This window comes from Mesoplodon densirostris, chromosome 13 (genome assembly GCF_025265405.1).
Source record: "Mesoplodon densirostris isolate mMesDen1 chromosome 13, mMesDen1 primary haplotype, whole genome shotgun sequence".
NCBI classification, from domain to species: Eukaryota; Metazoa; Chordata; class Mammalia; order Artiodactyla; family Ziphiidae; genus Mesoplodon; species Mesoplodon densirostris.
The window spans coordinates 3,215,211-3,234,189 of record NC_082673.1 but is presented as its reverse complement, the minus strand read 5'-3'; the positions used below and the strand labels follow the sequence as shown (position 1 = coordinate 3,234,189).

The following is an 18,979-nucleotide window of genomic DNA, read 5'->3' as shown; positions in this document are numbered from 1 at the left end:
TCTGTGGCCTGTGGGAATCCAGCCCACAGCCTGGTTTTGTAAACACAGCTGTATTGGCTCACAGAGAGGCCATTTCTCTAGCTGTGGCCTGTGGCTGCTTTCAGCAGAGTTGAGTAGCTGTGACGGAAATTGTCTGAGTAACATTTATACTATTCAGTATTTGTCTTTACAGAGAAAAGTTTGTTTATCCCTGGTCTGTACTAATAAGAATAAAGGGGGAAGAAATCACCGTATCAGTAGCTACATGTCAGGTAGTAGTGGTCTTGTTAATTTGCTCCAGTAAAGAGGTTGTGTAAGAAATAGCAGTTTTATTGGAGTCACTACCTGATTGAATTATGGTAACCCATTGCTTGTTTTTATATGTTTTTGACAGGACGCATACTTAAGTTGAGCAAGATTGTGGTAGAAATCTCCTCTGTGTTTCAGGGATTTCACCTGGCTCTTCCTGCCATAATGGTCCTCGTTCCATCAGTAGGGGGACCAGCAGTGATTCGCCAACACTTGCTTTTACATCTGTTCCATTTCGGATCCGAGATGGAATGACGCGTCTCTCGTGTATGGCTGTCAGTCGTGTCCTGGTGGACCACAGCGGCATTAGTAACGTGAGAACCAGTGCTCAGTATTCCCTCAAAAGTTGATTAAGTACCTTCCTTGAATACACACTCAGCCTGGAAAATGGCCGTGGGTCTCTCTGAAGGTTAGAAAGAAAACTCTGTATAAAACTTTGGCATTGTAGTTGGTGACTGACTCAGGTCTTGGAATTGGGTGAAAGATGGTGATTCTCTGGAAGTTAGATCTCTGAACGCCAGCTACCGGGTTGTTTAAAAATCAGTTTAATAAGCCTTTCTTGGCCCATTCTGGTAGAGCCCTCGTGACAGCCACTGCCAGAGGTTTTTCTGGGTCAGACTTTTGGTTGCTTTGGCTCTGCTGCCTGTGAGGGCACCACGTCCTGCGTCTGGTTACATGGTGCTGGTCGGCCTCTCCCCTCCAGAACCTGTCCTGCCTGTGAAGCTCGTTGAATTTTACTGGCTTGTCCTGCCACTCTCCCTCTTCTGCAGGCGCCCTGCAGAGCCTTTGGGGTGGTGTTTCTGAAAGCCTTGGTGAAGGAGCATTCTCTGAGCCCTACCGGGGGTATATAATAAATCCCAGGATTTTAGTTTCTTTTTGAAGTGTCACATTTTGTCAGTGGTAACAAGTTATGTCACTTATTCATTGAAGTAATGTTGATCATTTTTGAGAAAACATCTATCAAAAATGCAAGTCTAAATAACCAAAGCTCGTCATTTTTCAAATAGAAGTAGTGCACCATGAAAGAAGGTGCTCCTTCGTCACACACAAAACAGATGTGCAGGTGCTTTTCCATGAGACAGGCGTACCTTGCGATGCCGGAGGGCTTCGTAGGTACTTCTCATCTTGTCACACAGAGGATTAAACGCTGTGGGCTCCGTGGTCAGGACCCAGTACTATTACTGATTTTACTGCGTCACGGATATTCCACAGTAAACCTGCCTTCACTTGGCGTGCTTTGACGTGCGGGATACAGTGACCGAGAGCGTAGCTGGTGCCGCTGGCTCTCCATGAAGGTGTCAACAGCCTTAGCGTCTGTGCGACGCCAGCAGGGAGCAAAAGACAGAGAGCATCTTGGCGTCATCGTGTGAGTAGTTTTGACCTTAGTGATCCCTTGACTGTGACCTCCGGGGTTCTGTGGATCGCCCTTTGCGCGTCACTGGTGTAGGGAACCAGTTGGCAGTTTCTGTAAAGGCTTCCTTTTCAGTGTTCTAGGCTTTGAGGGCTAAGTGGTCTCTGAGCTGTTTAGCTTCACTGTTGTATCAAGAGGAGTGTGAGAGATGAACGAACAGGCACGGCTGTGCTCTGGTGAAACTCACAGGTCACAGGCCGGATCTGGCCCGCAGGCCGTGGTTTACCCGTTAGGTCCAGGTTTCAGGCTATCACCATAGCAAACTGATAATAGCTAATATTGAATCTAGAATCTCTGGTCTTTACATCCACACAAAGTTTGGCCTGATTCTTCCTGTTCTAACTCTCATTGGGTCCATCCCCGTACATATTTCCTATGATTCTGCCAAAATAAATGAAGAAAATCTTGCAGTTGTATTTTCTCCTTGATTAGATTTTTAGCTCCTCTGGGATCTGGGGATTTGAAAGCCGCGCTGGGTCAAGTAGTAGTGAAATGGTGGAGAGGTTGTCGAGAAGAAAGATCAGCTTAACTGAGAAGGGACCTCAGGAAGGTGATCCTGATCTCTCCAGAGAAGGGGGCAGGAGAGCTTGGTGGGCACTGGGGGCTCCGCTGGATGTCTCCAGACTCTCACTCCGGGAAGACACAGCTGTCCGGTTCTGCAGTGGGGGCCCGGCTCCACCGGAGCACCCGTTGCCCTGGTGCCAAGGTGGTTGCTGCCTTCCGGTTGGAGCCGGTCAGAGAATCAGTCCCAGGTCTCTGTCTTGATGGTTTTCTCCCCTAGGGTTGTATTTGTCTGATATGAGCTTAGAAAAATAGAGCCTCTTTTAAGTATTCCAAGAATAAAGCGTTTAATACTAGGTTTAGAACTTGTATGAATTTGGGGAGGGCTGGCAGAGCGAAGAGTAAGCGTTGCTGCTGAAGGGCTGGGAGTTGGTAGGTTCACAGTCACCTTGAGTACAAAGCTGGTGGCCCATCAGGAAACCGTTACAGATTCTTTGGATATTTCTGCCAGGTGTCTACGGAGACGTCGACCCAGGGAGTTCACCTGGAAACCCCTTGTGACCCTCATTGCCTCCCTCTCTGGTCACAGCCCCCTCTGGAGTGACAGACTCTAGCACTCCTTTATGCAGGTAACTTTTTGTTGCCAAACTTGAGACCAGAGCCTCCTGGGAAGGGGATTCTGCAGAGTGTCGTTCTCGGCTGCTGTTGCACAGAGGAAGCCCTTGAAGAGGAGTGAGGGGACTTGAAGGGAGTGGTGCCGATGTGATAGCACCCAGGCCACCTCCTCTCCCAGCCGTCCCCACTCGGCCGGTTGTCCATCTGCCAGCAGCAGCGTTGAGAGGCCACCTGCCTGGGAGAAACGTTGGCGACATATAAATGGGAGTATTAATTATGTCTGTAATGTCAGAGAGGTCCCACAGATGAGCGAGAAGAGGGCAAACAGTCCATGAGGAAAATGGGCAGAAGATGTGAATCGACAGATCAGAGAAGACAGAAGACAGCCAGGATGCGAATAGCTGCTCCGCCTACTTGGGGTTAAGGAAATGCAGAATTAAAAGTGGGTACCTTTTCTCCATATAACTGGGAAAAATGAACTCAGTAGTATATATTATTTTGAGAGTTGAGGGCAAGGGCTTTCTCACACCCTGTGTACACGGAACACGCATGCAGGACACGTGTGTGTGGTTTGCATGTGTCGAGAAGCCTTCCTCCCGTCCCACTTATAGGCGTGTGTCCAGGAGCAGTTGCTGTGGGTCTGCCTGGGGACGGGAACACCGGAATAGGGTGTCGTTTCGAATCTCTTATTCTGTGATCTCAGAAGAGTTTTAAAAAACCCACGATCAACTACTCGGTTACTAGGCCCAAATCTAATACAGTCACTGATGGGGGAGAGGCCACTCTGGTGTGTGTTCAGTGCAGGTTTCCTAGTTACTAGGAGCACTGGGTGAAATAGCTTTGCTCGCACACACTGGTTAATGGACGTGGGGGAACCAGAGTTGCTGTGCTTCAAGTTCTGTGTGATGGGATGACGTTCCCAGCTGATAACAGATATACCTTGCTTCCTTGAGTTTTAAGTTCAAGGCCTTTTTAAGGTTTTAAATTAATATATGGAAAGATAGTGTTATGTAAGTCTCTCATTGGGGGAGGGCAACCTTTATTGATAAATTTCTTAGATTTCCCTGGTAGCACCGCTAGATCAGAAACACCTTTAAACTAAATTGTGAGATACTGTAACCCTTTTTTACATCATCTCCCCACACAACACAAACATGGCTCCTAATTCCCCAGAGGAAGCCAGCCAGTGATGCTGTTAAAAAAACTACTTAAAGTATTCAGCTATTACTTACTGCTCAATTGCTAGGGTTAATTCCCCCTGAGGTCAGAGCCATTTGGGGCCTTAGAGTCCTGCAAACTAAAGCTGAATTATGGGGCTGGTGGTAATCTGGAGCGTTTTCTATGGGAGCCTCCAGCAATGTGACACAGTGTGTGCTTTTGGTCAGACTAATAATAACAGTCCTCGATGTCATGGGGGTTGGTTCCAGGACCTCCCCCAAGCACCAAAACCCACCGAAGCTCAAGTCAACTTGTATAGAGTGGTGTGGTGTTTGCATATAACCTCCTGTACACTTCAGATTATCTCTAGGTTACCTGTAATACCTAACACAATGCAGATGCTGTGTAAATAGTTGCCAGCCCTCAGGCAAATTCAAGTTTTGCTTTCTGGAACTTTCTGGGATATTTTCAACTCGTGGTTGGTTGAATCCGTGGATGCGGAACCCAAGGATAAGGAGGGCCGACCATAGAGCCACGAGAAGCCCTGCCCCAGCACAGCGTGGTTCTGGATCATTTTTTGTGTTAAAAGCTCTTTTTTTGTTGTTGTTGTTTTTGCCTGCGTTGGGTCTTGGTTGCTGCGCGTCGGCTTTCTGTAGTTGCGGCGAGCGGGGGCTGCTCTTCCTTGTGGTGCGCGGGTTTCTCATTGCAGAGGCTTCTCGTTGCGGAGCACAGGCTCTAGGCGCACGGGCTTCAGTAGTTGTGGCACTCAGGCTTAGTAGTTGTGGCACGCAGGCTCAGTAGTTGTGGTGCACAGGCTTAGTTGTGCCGCGGCAGGTGGGATCTTCCCGCACCAGGGATCGAACTCGTGTCCCCTGCACTGGCAGGCGGATTCTTAGCCACTGCACCACCGGGGAGGCCCCATAAGCTCTCCTTTCTTTGTTTTTACTGTCAAAGTGTTCACCTTGAGGGTCAGCACATACCCTGTGCTGATGTCACGGGTGCTCATCCTGGTGTTGGGGGTGACCGTGTGTTTACAGAGTCAGAAGTGTCTGAACGTCCTTGTGCCTGAACTGTCCTCTCCTTCCTGCCTCATCCTCGCACAGCACTGACCCTGAAATAGAAACAGCACTGCCCTCGGCGCACTGGGCAGCGCACAGGTGCAGGGCACCTAGGAAGGAAGGTGCTTCCTGCCTGTGCACGTACACGCGATGTGAGCGCACGATTGCACTCCTACAGGATTCTTATTACTTAGCGTCCTGTGTCAGCTGAAACCTCTCATGCAGACATGCCCCAGTGTTCTGACCAGGATCCTTACAACAGTCTTTTAAAAATCTAAATTCACTATATGTCATTCTTTCTAGACAAAATTCTTCAGTGACTTTACATTGTACTTAAAATACATTTGGTTACTTTTTAAAAAAAGGTTATGGTTGAGAGTCCGCCTGCCGATGCAGGGGACACGGGTTTGTGCCCTGGTCCGGGCAGATCCCACATGCCAAGGAGCAGCTGGGCCCGTGAGCCATGGCCGCTGAGCCTGCGCGTCCGGAGCCTGTGCTCCACAACGGGAGGGGCCACAACAGTGAGAGGCCCACGTACCACAAAAAAAAAAAAAAAAAAAAATGTTATTGAAGTATAGTTGATTTACAATGTTGTGTTAGTTCTGTGTAATTTTGAAAAAATTAATGCTGTATTTAATTTTTAAAGTCATACCATTGAATCTACCAAAGAAGATTCTTCAAGCCTAGTCGCTGAACTTCAAGAAAAGCTCCAGGAAGAAAAAGCTAAGTTTCTAGAACAACTTGAAGAGCAGGAGAAAAGAAAAAACGAAGAAATGCAGAATGTGCGAACATCTTTGATTGCTGAACAACAGGTATGTGGGTCTCCCACCTTACTGCATTCATTCTAGGTCTAGAGGAGATGAACATACATTAACAAGTAAAATTTCTTTGTGTAGCTGAGGTTTCTTATATCTTAAATGTGATTTTCCCACATTGATCCTGATGGTATTTATTATTAAATAGCTTCTTCATGATAGAAGCATTTTCTTTTTAACGGTCATTATGTCACACAGGTGCTTCAGAATGAAGCAGTGCTAGATTAGAAATTAGGAAATGTAAATTCTGTTCCCGGTTCCTTAGCTACCTATGTGATCTCGTAAACATCATTTAACCTCTTCCCATCAGTTTGGTTTTTTTGCAACTGAAAGTGTTTGTACTACTGCATAGATGATAGTTGAATTTTTTTTTCTAAGCTCTAAAATTTTATTCTAAATTGCAGGCTGATAATTCTTATCCATGTGATAGGCTGGCGGTAGGTTATGGTGGAATACTGTTGAACTTTGGTGATTCCCTTATTGATCTGGATCAGTGGTGAGAGCTGACGCTTGTGAGGTCAGCAGCGGCCAGTCCACTGAGGGTCAGGATGCCCTGTGAGGGAGCATTACATCAGCTAAGGTGCTGGGCGGCAGTGGGAGAGGAAATAAAGGAGCGACGCGGTTGGATTTGTACGTAATCAGGATCGCTGGCTGGGGCGCGGGGCAGGGTGAGGGCTGCCAGAGCGGAGCGGACCTGGGTGAGAGCAGGTGTGAGTCAGGCCAGGGGCAGCACGACGTCCCTTTTACCCCGAGGAGTATGTTTCTGAGGCTGGCAGGCATGTTACAGTTGATGTGCACATTGAACGTGGTGTGGTGCAGTTTTCCTTTTCTTATTGTCTTTTTAGAGTTTTAAAAAAATGTCAACCAGAGAACAGAAAGAAAATGTAGAAGTGTAGTTCCACACACTTAGGAGCTTTAAATGTTAAGGCCTGGGGCTTCCCTGGTGGCGCAGTGGTTGAGAGTCCGCCTGCCGATGCAGGGGACGCGGGTTCGTGCCCCGGTCTGGGAGGATCCCACATGCTGCGGAGCGGCTGGGCCCGTGAGCCATGGCCGCTGAGTCTGCGCGTCCGGAGCCTGTGCTCCGCAACGGGAGAGGCCACAACAGTGAGAGGCCCAAGTAACGCAAAAAAAAAAAAAAAAAAAAAAAAAAATGTTAAGGCCTGGGGAAAGGCAGAGGAGCCTGGCAAAGGGGGAATGAGAAAGAGGAACCAGAAACAGAGTGTGCTTCACGGAAACCAGGGAGATGAACTGTCCAGGGCTGGGGAGGAGCCACCAGGGGTAAAGTGAAGAGGCCGCTCAGGTCTCTGTTTTTAGAAGTCTGAAGTTGCGCATTCTTTCATGTCTCCTCCTCCGTGAGCTGCGTCTTTCTCTCCCGCTTTCTTGCTGCCTGTCTCTGTGCTCCCCTGAGCCTGTGCAACTGCAGACTTCCAGCATTAAGGGGGGATGAAATAAGACAGAGACCAGCTTGGAAAGCTGCCAGCCACCTGATCCACATGTAGTTCTTCTTTTAATAGTTGTCAAGCGAGAGGGGAGGTGACTCCTAAGGTACCTGCCAAGTTTAAGTGGTGTTTGGATGTTAAGTGGTAGTTACTTGAGTTGATTTGTAACTAGCTTTATAAGGGCTACTTGGGCCTAGTTGGCTCTTACATTAACTAGTCTTGTTTCTAATCTGTGTGTTATAAATTGTGTTAACTTTTCTGAAAATCCATTTGATATTGCAGAAACAGCCAGAGGTTATGAAAACAAAGTAACTAATATACTATTATAAATATTTGTTAATTTTCTACCATAAATGATATAAAGCAATGGCTTAATACAAAGGCATATCATAAATATTCTTTTTGAGGGGATCTTCCTGTCTGCTTTCTGGCTAGAAATGAGTTTAACTCAGTATTTAACAAATTCACTAATTTTGGCCCAAGAATGCCACATTCTTGTTAAATGTCTCTGTTTCTAGCATCATTGGCATTAATGATTGATTGGAGGATCTTTGACTCTTAATTTTGGAAATTGGCTCACGGGATCTCTGCAGGCAGTTGGTATGTATGAGATCCTCGGTGAGAAGGCTTTCCTACAAGTCGAGGAGTGGCAGGTCCAGCCATTATAAACCAGCAGATATCCAGATGAGAGGAGGAGATGGGATACAGTCATGTCCAAAATGTGACTGGAATCAGTCCAGCCATTATAAACCAGCAGATATCCAGATGAGAGGAGGAGATGGGATACAGTCATGTCTAAAATGTGACTGGAATCAGTCCAGCCATTATAAACCAGCAGATATCCAGATGAGAGGAGGAGATGGGATACAGTCATGTCCAGAATGTGACTGTGGAATCGAGATTTAGCTAAGGACAGAAGGAAGATTCCAGAGGCAGGGAGATCACTAAAAGAAACAGTTCAGTACATAACAGCACTGGTTAAAGTGTTGGCTATTTTATTTCTTTCCCCCACATTTAAGACATATTTACTAATGCTTGTCCTGTGACAATAATAGATGTGTGGACAATAATGTGAAAATAGCATTCATTTTCAAGATACTAAATTGGAACATATTTAATACAGAACTAGGAAAATACAATCGAATGTGTTTACCACAGCGTGGCATTTTAATTTCAAAGTAAACATCACTTGTGAATTACGCTTTTTCTTCTCCCCATAGAGATGCACCATGCAAAAACAGACGTATTTTCTTTAGCTCTGGCTGCCCTGTGCATGCAGATAATTTAAGTAGTTATCGTTCTGTTGTTCCAGACCAATTTTAATACTGTTTTAACAAGAGAGAAAATGAGAAAAGAGAACATAATCAGTGATCTCAGTGACAAGCTGAAAAGCACGATGCAGCAGCAAGAGCGGGACAAAGGTCAGTGACGCTTCCTAATGCGACATTGTTAGTTCCGTGTCACACTCAACGATTGTAACGCTCACGTCCGCCCGGGGCTGCAGATTTGATCGAGTCCCTGTCCGAGGACCGCGCGCGCTTGCTGGAGGAGAAGAAGAGGCTGGAGGAGGAGGTCAGCCGGCTGCGGGGCGGCGGCCCTGTCCCCTCCCCGGGGGTGGCCGTCGCCCCCGAGCTGTATGGGGCCTGTGCGCCCGAGCCCCTGGCGGAGGCCCCGGATGCCCTCGGCGAAGGCAGGCCGGACTCAGCGCTGGAGACCAGCATGATGTCTGTCCGGTGAGTGCCCGTCCTGCTTGCCGGGGGCCGCGGCCCGTGGACCTGGGAGCTGCGCGTGTGAATTCTCCGTGCCACGGCCTGTGATAGCGCCACTGATGGTGTGCAGGAATCCACTTCGGCACGTTTTCATACCGTGCCCAGGTGCCACCGCAGTGTGCAGGCGGCCGGGCAGGGACCCTGCAGGGGGGTCTAGGCCTTGAGGCCATGGCGTCAGGGGCGCAGGGCTTCCTTAGGGTCGCCAGTGTGTCCAGTGCTGAGGCCGTGCTGGGGGGAGGGAGTTGTCACTTCTGTGTGGAAACTGAAGTTAAATCAGATAAAAGTCAAACTCACGGAAGCAGAGAGCAGGAAGGTGGCTGCCAGGGGCTGGGGTGGATCGTGGGCCGTGTTCTTACGAAGAGGCGGGTGAATGACGTGAGGTGACGGGTGTGTCAGTTAACTTGACGGAGGGGCTCCTCCCACAGCGCGCACGTGCGTCAGGCCATCGCGTTGCGCACTTTAGATACATTACGGCTTTACTTACGGCTCAGCTTAAAAAAATGAAAAAGCCTGCACGCTCTTTCTTGTTTTCTTTTCTGATTCGTTTCTGACTACCTCAGTGTGATGGGCAAATTCACACATGACAGTGACTAGCGCTTTGTAGACATGTTGGAATACTTTTGTAGTCTTTATATAGATTTGGTTCTTTATGAACTGAAGCTTTGAGTTTTATAGCCCACTCAAGGACTTGTGACATTTGTTTGTTTTTAGTTTTAATGGTGAAGCCGCCCAAGAATGACCGTTTTATCTGTAACATGGATAAGAATGGTCCCTGGGAGAAAGCTTGAAATTTCAAAGACATTATCCCTAGAAAAATGCATGCACAAAGTTTTGCTCATAATTTCAGAAGGTTTATCAATCCAGGTCCAAGGTCTGTGGTATAAATTTTATACCACCCTACACCATCAGAATGTGTCCTGATTTAAACAGGCTGCTTTTGAAAATTTAGTACAAACCCTTAAATCTGTAAAGTGCTGTGTATTAACAGTTACATTTCCAAAACCTTATTGGAGACTGTGAAGTCCAGAATTTTAAGACTGAAACTAAAATAAGCCATTCTCTCTTAGAGAAAACGTCCACATGCTCTCTGAAGAAAGGCAGAGGATAATGCTGTTGGAACGAGTAAGTGCATCGTTTTCTTGAAACACAGGGTTTAATACATATGTTCACTCCGCGATGTAGTGAAGTAAACCTTACGCTGAAAGCAGACTTTATTTGTGTTTATAGATTAGGGTTTTTTCTTTTCTTTTTTTAATTTTTTTTTTTGTCTGCACCACGTGGCTTGTAGGATCTTAGTTCCCCAACCAGGGCTCAAACCCGGGCCCTGGCAGTGAAAGTGCTGAGCCCTAACCACTGAACCGCCAGGGACTTCCCCAAATTAGATCTTTTTTAACGGTTATTTTTGTGGTTACTTTCGAGAAGTCCTGTCATCTCTGATCCAAGTGGCCAGGAACAGTTCAGGATTCAGCAGTACAATAGAAGTGTGAATTTCACATATTAATTTCAAAAACCAAAATATTAACTATTTTCCAAAACAGGGCACAAGTAGAATATGTGAACAATGAAGAAAAGTTAGGGTTTTTATAGTGATCAATTGAAGTAAAGAGAAAAAAGTGGTAATAAGGGGTTTCTTCTCAGTTGCAGACTTTACACATCTTTGTTCAGAGACCACTTTTCATTGCTTAGGCTTTGAAGATTTTTAACACTTTAGCTCCCTACAAGATAACTGTCTGATAAGAACTCAGAGTCAGAATTGTACAGATTTGTGCTCTTGCACGGGTGCCCTTGTTAGTGAAGGTTCATCAGCATCTGCTGGCCTGAGTATTATAATTGCAGATTCCTCCTCTTGGGCCCGACCTCCTAACAGAGCCTCTGGGGATGGATCTCAGATAGTTACTGCATATTTACAAGGTCACAAGGGGTTCTAATGCATATTAAACTTTGAGAATCCTTGGCTTAAGGAAATAAACCTAAAATTGTTCTTATTCTCTTTTAAGCCAGTAAATAAGACAGGTGGAAAGGATTCCTAGAAAAGAATGTCCCCACAAACCTTTTATAGTAGAACCAGACTTGAGTACGCAGACTATATTTTCGAGCATAAACCAGGGGTCTCTCTTTCCCACCCCTGCAGACACTACAGTTGAAAGAAGAAGAAAACAAGCGGTTGAATCAGAGACTGGTAAGGTCTTCTCGCCCAGTTGATCTTGACATTTAAAGTGTTTGCATTGCATTTCATTATAAAGATCAGAAGGCTGTGTGGTGTGATTGGTTCTTTCCTGGTAGTTTGCGTTGAGCTGCGCTGGTCACTGATGACAGTTGACTCTTAAGCCTGACCACATGCACTGCCTCAGTCTTACAATGTTAAAAGCAGCCGGCAAAATCCAGATTGTCTTTTCTGATTATTAATAAGCTATAATCTCTTAGGATTGCATAATTACATGTGTTTATAACGTCAGGTTAGGGCTGTTGGTTAAGTGAGCGAATAGTCAGAGCTGCTCCTCCCGAGGCTCTTGTTGGCGCGTCCGCCCATAGGTGTGTGGAATCAGCACCTTCTGTCCGTCACGGATTTTTTTTCTTTCTTTTTTTTAACTCAAGGTGTTTGAACCTGACACCTTGCCTGAGACCCTGCGTGGCCCTCTAAATTGCCTTGGCTTTCCTCTAGCCTGTGAATCTAACCAAGTGCTTGATTAGTCAGTTTTACAGTCAATCTTACCTGCTTTAATAAAGCAATTGCTTCATTTTTCAAATTCTGACGATGACAGTTCATGAGGAAATAGGAACAGTTTAAGGCCTGTGTTCAGGATTTTTGAAAAATTTTAAGGTACAGATTAGAATTGAGTTTTTTTTTAAATAAAGTGTCTTGTAGGGAAACATCTATGCTTTCTTTCGTTTGCCTTTCTTAACTTGAACAGCAAAAATTACGTATTAATTACATAGCTCTGCCAGAGTGTCAGTCATGAATTTATCACCAAAACTATTTTTTGAAGGCTATTTGCTGTTTCCGTGAGTGAAGCAAACCCTTTTCAAGGAGCCTTGGAGGAGTTGCCTGCGGCCACTGGGGGCGCTGCACAGAACAGACATGCTCCACGTGTGCTCCATGCAGCGTCCCCAGTGGGATGGATGCTGTGCTGGGCGAGGGTATAGGGACTTTGTTCACAGGTGTGCTCCTGGCACCCGGAATAGTAGGTGGTGCACAGCACACAGTAGATGCTGGGGAAAGGCTTACGAGGGAAAGGATCTGGTCCTTCAGATCCAGAGCGCACCCGCTCCCCCGCGAGCAGCACCTCCGGGTCACTCATACTTTCATATCGATTGACAGCTCTGTTCAGCCAGTGCTTCCTCACGTCTAAGCCCTTGTTTGTAACAAATACGTGGAGAGCTTAAGCTTTTTTTTTTTTTTTTTTTTTTTTTTTTTTTGCGGTATGCGGGCCTCTCACTGTTGTGGCCTCCCCCGTTGCGGAGCACAGGCTCCGGACGCGCAGGCTCCGGACGCGCAGGCTCAGCGGCCATGGCTCACGGGCCCAGTCGCTCCGCGGCATATGGGATCCTCCCAGACCGGGGCACGAACCCGTATCCCCTGCATCGGCAGGCGGACTCTCAACCACTTGTGCCACCAGGGAGGCCCAGAGCTTAAGCTTTTTAAAGAAAATCTAAACAGAGTTGAATACAGTCTGAAAAATGGATCATTAAACTTGTTCTCACTGGCAGCATGTAGACTATTTGGATGATTTTGAAAACAGGTTGGAATACACTTTTAGGTCTTTCTAGTCACTAATTGTTTTCTTTCTCTTTTGTTTTTAAACATTAATTGAGACCCTTCATAGTGTTCAAAGGGAAATGGAAAAAATTCTGAGCGTCAGAATTAAACTTATGAACAAAGAGAAATCCATTTTTTTCTGTCCTTGATCTGTGTGGTTATAACTGGGCCCACGCTACTTGGGAGGGATACCTTGGGACCCGTGTCCCATGTATCATGTGACAGTGTGAGAAATGTGCTGAAGCCTGACTGAGGAGCGGAGAGTCCCGGCCGAGCTGAGGCAGCCACAGAGCAGTTAGCCCGTCCCGTCCCGTCCCGTCGTGTCCCCCTGCGATGCTCGTTAGGAGAGGGGGAGGGAGGGCAGCCCCTTCCTTGTGTCATGCTTGCTCGGAAGAGTGGGTTTTAAAGTCTTCTCGAAAAACATCAGTCTCGTTCCTAGTGATATTTTTTAGGATTAAATATGTATTTGTAAATAAAGTGATGATTCAGTCTTTAATCTAGCGAAACCTGATTAAGAAATTACATAAGTAAAAGTGTAGGTAAATTTGTCCACTGAAAGTGATTGTTGAAGGAAAGGAATTACATTAATGGAGCAGAGAAGTTTGGACCCTGAAAGCTGGGACACAGACGTGAATGTGTGTAACGTTGGAAGAAATGTTTGCAGCGTGGACCTAGTAAGTGCATCGAGAGAGAACATGCTACTTGTGTAAGCTTTGTGAACTGTTCTCTTTCTAGATGTCTCAGAGCATGTCCTCCGTATCCTCAAGGCATTCGGAAAAGATAGCTATTAGAGAGTAAGTATTTGATTTGTATTTTGTGCTTTTTTTCTGTGAAAATAATGCACTGAACTGAGTAGTATTGAATTGTCAATGAAAATGTATTTCATTGGCTATAATCTTTCAACTTCAGGTTCAGTCAGCTGAGTGTTTTGTACTCATTCATAGTTAACTTTTTTTTTATTGAAAAGCAAGGTTTCTCTAAATTATTTTGGGCACATTAGGATTGTATTCGAAGTCCTTCCTTTCATAGCTTTAATTATCGCTTACACATACATTCCTGAAGGCTTTTGGATTCTGCTTCCTTTTCAGCTGGTGCCACCTCTTTTAAATCCCATTTATCACCTTAGTCTTTTTCATTTTAGATTGGAGAATCTTGATATTTGAAGTCGGAGTGTTTCTTCGTTTTTATTTCTCAGACTTCATTTTATTGATATGCTACAAATCCACAATACACTGTTAAAATGATCACTTGAATAATTTAATAGACAATATTCCAGGACCAAATTACCGCATAGTAATGTATTGGTTTTTGGCATGGGCTACTGGAAAGGAGGTGTCTGATAAAGCATTGTTAGCAGCTCGTGAACACTGGTCATTTCTTCTCTGCTTGTCAGGACTGACCTAAAAATAAATAAGGCCCTCTGTTTTGTCTGTAATAGATCCATCGACCATATGTTCGGTTATCAGGCACTCCTGATCTTTAACTTCTCATTAGAGTTTTATCTTTTTTTTTTTAATTTATTTATTTATTTGGCTGCGTTGGGTCTTTGTTTCTGTGCGAGGGCTTTCTCTAGTTGCAGTGAGCGGGGGCCGCTTTTCATCGCGGTGCGCGGGCCTCTCACTGTCGCGGCCTCTCCTGCTGCGGAGCACAGGCTCCAGATGCGCAGGCTCAGTAGTTGTGGCTCACGGGCCCAGTCCCTGTGCGGCATGCGGGATCCTCCCAGACCAGGGTTTGAACCCGTGTCCCCTGCATCGGCAGGCAGACTCCCAACCACTACGCCACCAGGGAAGCCCTTCTAGAGTTTTATCTTTTCTCAGTGATTTGAAAGGGCTGGGTGTATCAGTCTTTATCTACCAGCTGTATGTCAAGTCAAATCAATATAAGGTTTTTCAAAGATTAGAGAGAGATGAGCTTAAAAAAAAAAAAAACAACTGCCTCAGAGAGGCCCTATCTTCCTTTTTTAAGGTATTATCCTCCAAAACAGTGCCTGTCACATCTTTTTAGGCAGGCAGTTAAGTGTAGGATAAATAATTAGAGGATGATAGACTGTTAACTTTTTAAAGTTTCCCCAGTGATGTTAATGATTCATTAGGTGTAGGACCCACTAAGTTATCTTAGATCTAGGTTAACTTTGAACTGATACTCCAAACGACACTTCCGAAGGACCCTGGAGAGACAGGCACCAGCTGAGACACCCTAGGCGGTCACACCTACTCTCTCCTGCTCCCTCCTTGCTGGCTTCACTCCGAGTCGGTCATCGCTGTTGACTTGTTTGAGCCCAACTAAGTACACGCAGCTGGTTCACTTGGGTTTTCTTTCAAATCGAGGAGACTACTTAGAGACCGGAGAAGTAGTATGAGGTAGTATAAGGTAGTTCTTTCTTTCCCACCGTGACTAAGTGTGCTCCCTCAATCTATGTTTATTATTGTAAAATGGAAGATTAGGATGAATGCCTTCTTTCTATAGCTAGGTGAACTATAATGGGTATTCTTTTTCTCCCCCTCACCCAAGCATTTTTTTGGGTTGCGCTCTTTTAAACAGAAGATTGTACTGGAAATTTTATTTTTAAAACTTTTGGGTCTTTGGCAGTTGCGCGCGTTAGCCTTTGAGCGTCTGTGTATGTCCAGCATTCCCATGAGGGCCTGGGTAGAGTAAAAAAAAATCAGGTAAACATGAAATTTCCTCCTGCACTGTTCATCGAGTGTTTCGCAGAACACTGCAGAATCGAGGTGACTCTTTCGTTCAGTTTTCAGGTGGGAGATCTGGTCCTCATCATCCTGGACGAGCGCCACGACAATTACGTGCTCTTCACCGTGAGTCCCACCTTGTACTTCCTGCACTCAGAGTCGCTGCCTGCCCTGGACCTCAAACCAGGTGAGGGGGGTAAGTGTCACATCTGTAACCAGAACAATAAACCTAGTGTGGAGAGAATATATGAAAGATTTTTCTCCCACGTTGTCTAATTATATCAGAATTCAATAGGTAAGCAGGAACTCTGCCTAATCTGGTTTTTGTTTGTTTGTTTTTCTAAAATCTTCATTATCCAGATTATTTTCCTGGATTCTGCTGATGCAGTTGGGTCAAATACCTCATACTGTAGCAATAGCAGAATTACACTGTTAAAATTCTCATCCCTATTTAAGCTTCAATATAACATGCTCATTTGTTTATAAGGGCATTACTTGTTTCGGCAAAAATAAATTCTTTTAAATTATAAGATGTCTTTTCTCTCCTATTTATCATCCTGTTTCTACCTTTTTCTTTCATTGAACTTGTAAATTTTTTTTAAAAGGCAGTAAGCGTTGTTAAAGTATACTAAATTACAATTAGTGTATTACTATCATCTATTACATTGATCTTTAAAGAACTCAGAAAGAACAGAATAGGTACCCTGGGATACTTAGGCTAAATAGAATTATTCAAAAACAAGACTGTGTGTCCGTTTGGTTTGATGTTCCTGTTTGGAATGACTTGTGAACATGGTCATATGCCCGTTCTCTGAAGTAGGCCGCACACGATCACACCACCATGGCTGTTGGCGGTGGGTTATGTAGAATGTGACCGTGAAAAATGAGAAGAGAAGCTTGCAATTTAATTGACTGGTTTTGTACCTTGAAAACAATGAACTTGATTTTTTTTCTTTAATTTTTTTGTAGGTTTTTTGTTTTTCATTTATTTAGACTTATTTGAAAATGATTTTTAAATTTACCAAAAAAGTTGCATAAATAAGTACAGCATAAAAAAGCCGGATATCCTTTGCCGAGAGTCACCTGAGGTTAACGTTCTGCCCCGTTTGCATTACCTCTGCCTGTGCACGTCTAAATGCACTGATCCACGGCTGTACACAAGCATGCACACATTTGTTTCCAGCGTGACCAGGGCGTTGTTATGCCCATGACGGGGACTCATCACTCCTTGGACATGAGTGTTAGATGACTCTTTTCAGAAATTGTGAATTATCCTTGAAGGGCTCTATTAGTCCTTAGAGTAGACTTGCCATGTCCTGTGGTCCAGGAGCTTTTTTATCTTTGTATCACATGGTAGTATCTGTATGTTCATTTCAGATGGTTTATTCAGGATATCTTTTTTTATATGCCATGCCAAGTAAGGTTTATGGAATAAAAATCAGTTTTAGCTTCTCAGAGGCTTTACCCTCAACAGGTAATTTATTGGTCGAATACTTTTGGAATCAGCTCTTTTATGACAGCTTCTCTTCCGGTGAATTTTAAAAGAGAATGAGTATTTATCTCTTACACACTGCCGTGTGAGAACTAGCTTTTTCATCGTGTCTCCTTCCACATTTTTTTGTCTCCCCTCCACACAAGTACTGCCCTTTAGACTTTCTTTCATCCTTAATCCTTATTAGTTATTTATTGTGCACTGACTGTGTTTGCATTGCGGTGCCAAAAAAAAAGAGAGAAGACAGTGCTTTGCTTTGAACCTAGAATATAAATTTTGTCTGTGTAATAACTGTCTGCTTTCAGTAGCAGAAAAGGTCATGTTTTAGCACTTTCAGTAGGTGGCACTGCTGAGCTAATTTAGAATTCCTAGATTTATTTGTTCATGATTTGTTCTCAGATTGTGTTTTTGTTTCTTGAACTTTGTCAGTTCTGTGGTTTGACTTACCATCTGCACTTAATGAGTAAGTGAAGCCAAAATTAGTGGTTGAAAAGTAAAACGAATTCAGTTTTGTTTTATAAATTGTTACGCATTTCTGTGATTTCACTCTCGAGAATGTCATTAAACTGTTTTGACTCTGGCAGTTATGTTTTCATGAATAATTATAGTTGTACTTTCAAAAAGAATTTAATGGTTTGATTCCACAGCTTCAGGTGCATCTCGAAGACCATGGGTCCTTGGAAAAGTGATGGAGAAGGAGTACTGTCAGGCCAAAAAGGTAAGCCCATCGTGGGACATGGACCTAGGAGTTGTAAGAAGATTCTCAGGATGCTTTATGCAGAACAGTGCTCTTCTTGGCCTTCTAATTCACTTGAATGAGGCCTGAATTTAATGAGTGTGAGTTTGCACCAGCAATTGTATGAATATTTATGTGATTTACCTTCCAGTAGTAGAGGTAGATGGCCAACAAGCTATCAACATACCCAGGAAAACTACAACAAGTTTCTGTTCTGAGTATTAAATTACTAGTGTTTTCATGTGCAAAAAAAGAACACAACATAACTGGTGATTGGTCTGTTTGTAGGCAGAGCCGATGTTTCCTTGCTTTTACAATGCTACCCCCACTGAAGAAAGATAATGTGAGGCGTTGGTGGCTCAGAACGCACCTGACTGATGTGGGCAGTGTCAGGGCTATAGAGCCAGAGAGATGCAGTGAGCGGTCTTCCTAGCTCGCTGGTGGACCCTGTGCGCCAAAACAGCAATAGAACTTGACCTGTGTGTTGTTGAGGTTTCTTTGATGTTTAAAATAGTAACATGGCTCACTTTGTAGTGTATTCCTTAGCAGTGATTACCGACCCCTCTGTCAGTATTAGTGGCTCGTCTGTTACATGCTCATCTGGTGAGGGGCGGATCTGCGTCCTTTGATAAAGACACCCCTCTCCCCACAATGATCGAGCATTGCATAGTGTGGTAGGATGGTACCTCTGTAATTTGGCTTAATCACCCTTTTCTTTCTGTCTTAGGCACAAAACAGATTTAAAGTTCCTTTGGGGACAAAGTTTTACAGAGTGAAAGCTGTGTCATGGAATAAGAAAGTATAATTTATGGAAGAAATTGAGACATTCTGTGACGTTTTTCTGATTTGTCCCAACAGTGCTCATTCATCACTCCAAAAACAGCAGGCCATCTTTTTATATACAGGTCAACACGACAGCATACTTCTTCCGTGTATATCATTTACTTTCTACCTGGCTACATTTTAGGAACAATAAATTCATCACAACCCTTGGCTGAGTTAAAATGGTTTTGTTTTTGTTTTTCTACCCAAGTAACTCTAGAAATGCGGACCAAACTAGTTCACTTTCTCAAAGGGCACACCCCGTGCATTGTGGTTTATGATCAGCCATATTCTTTGCCTGTTGCATATACCTTAGCTTGAACTTAGATATTCAGTGTTAGTTGTTATTACCAGCATTTGTCCTTTTGTGAAATCAGTATCAGAAAACTTGCACTCTTTAACACATTCTTTATAAAATGTATAAATTCTTC

At 44.5% G+C, this 18,979-nt stretch overlaps 1 protein-coding gene across 2 annotated transcripts in view; it reads left to right on the top strand.

Annotated features, from left to right (window-relative positions):
• RB1CC1 (RB1 inducible coiled-coil 1) overlaps positions 1 to 18,731 on the top strand; it is a 41,980-nt gene extending 23,249 nt beyond the window's left edge. Inside the window, exons 15-23 of one of the 2 annotated variants that reach the window (XM_060115598.1) lie at positions 5,678 to 5,843; positions 8,598 to 8,706; positions 8,790 to 9,018; positions 10,122 to 10,176; positions 11,186 to 11,233; positions 13,547 to 13,605; positions 15,558 to 15,685; positions 17,638 to 17,708; positions 18,454 to 18,731. In XM_060115598.1, coding sequence (XP_059971581.1) covers positions 5,678 to 5,843; positions 8,598 to 8,706; positions 8,790 to 9,018; positions 10,122 to 10,176; positions 11,186 to 11,233; positions 13,547 to 13,605; positions 15,558 to 15,685; positions 17,638 to 17,708; positions 18,454 to 18,531 — 943 coding nt within the window. In that variant the 3' untranslated portion in view covers positions 18,532 to 18,731. Of the gene's footprint in view, positions 1 to 5,677; positions 5,844 to 8,597; positions 8,707 to 8,789; positions 9,019 to 10,121; positions 10,177 to 11,185; positions 11,234 to 13,546; positions 13,606 to 15,557; positions 15,695 to 17,637; positions 17,709 to 18,453 lie in introns of both variants that reach the window. The other variant, XM_060115596.1, reaches the window with a different exon arrangement.
• Positions 18,732 to 18,979: the final 248 nt, after the last annotated feature.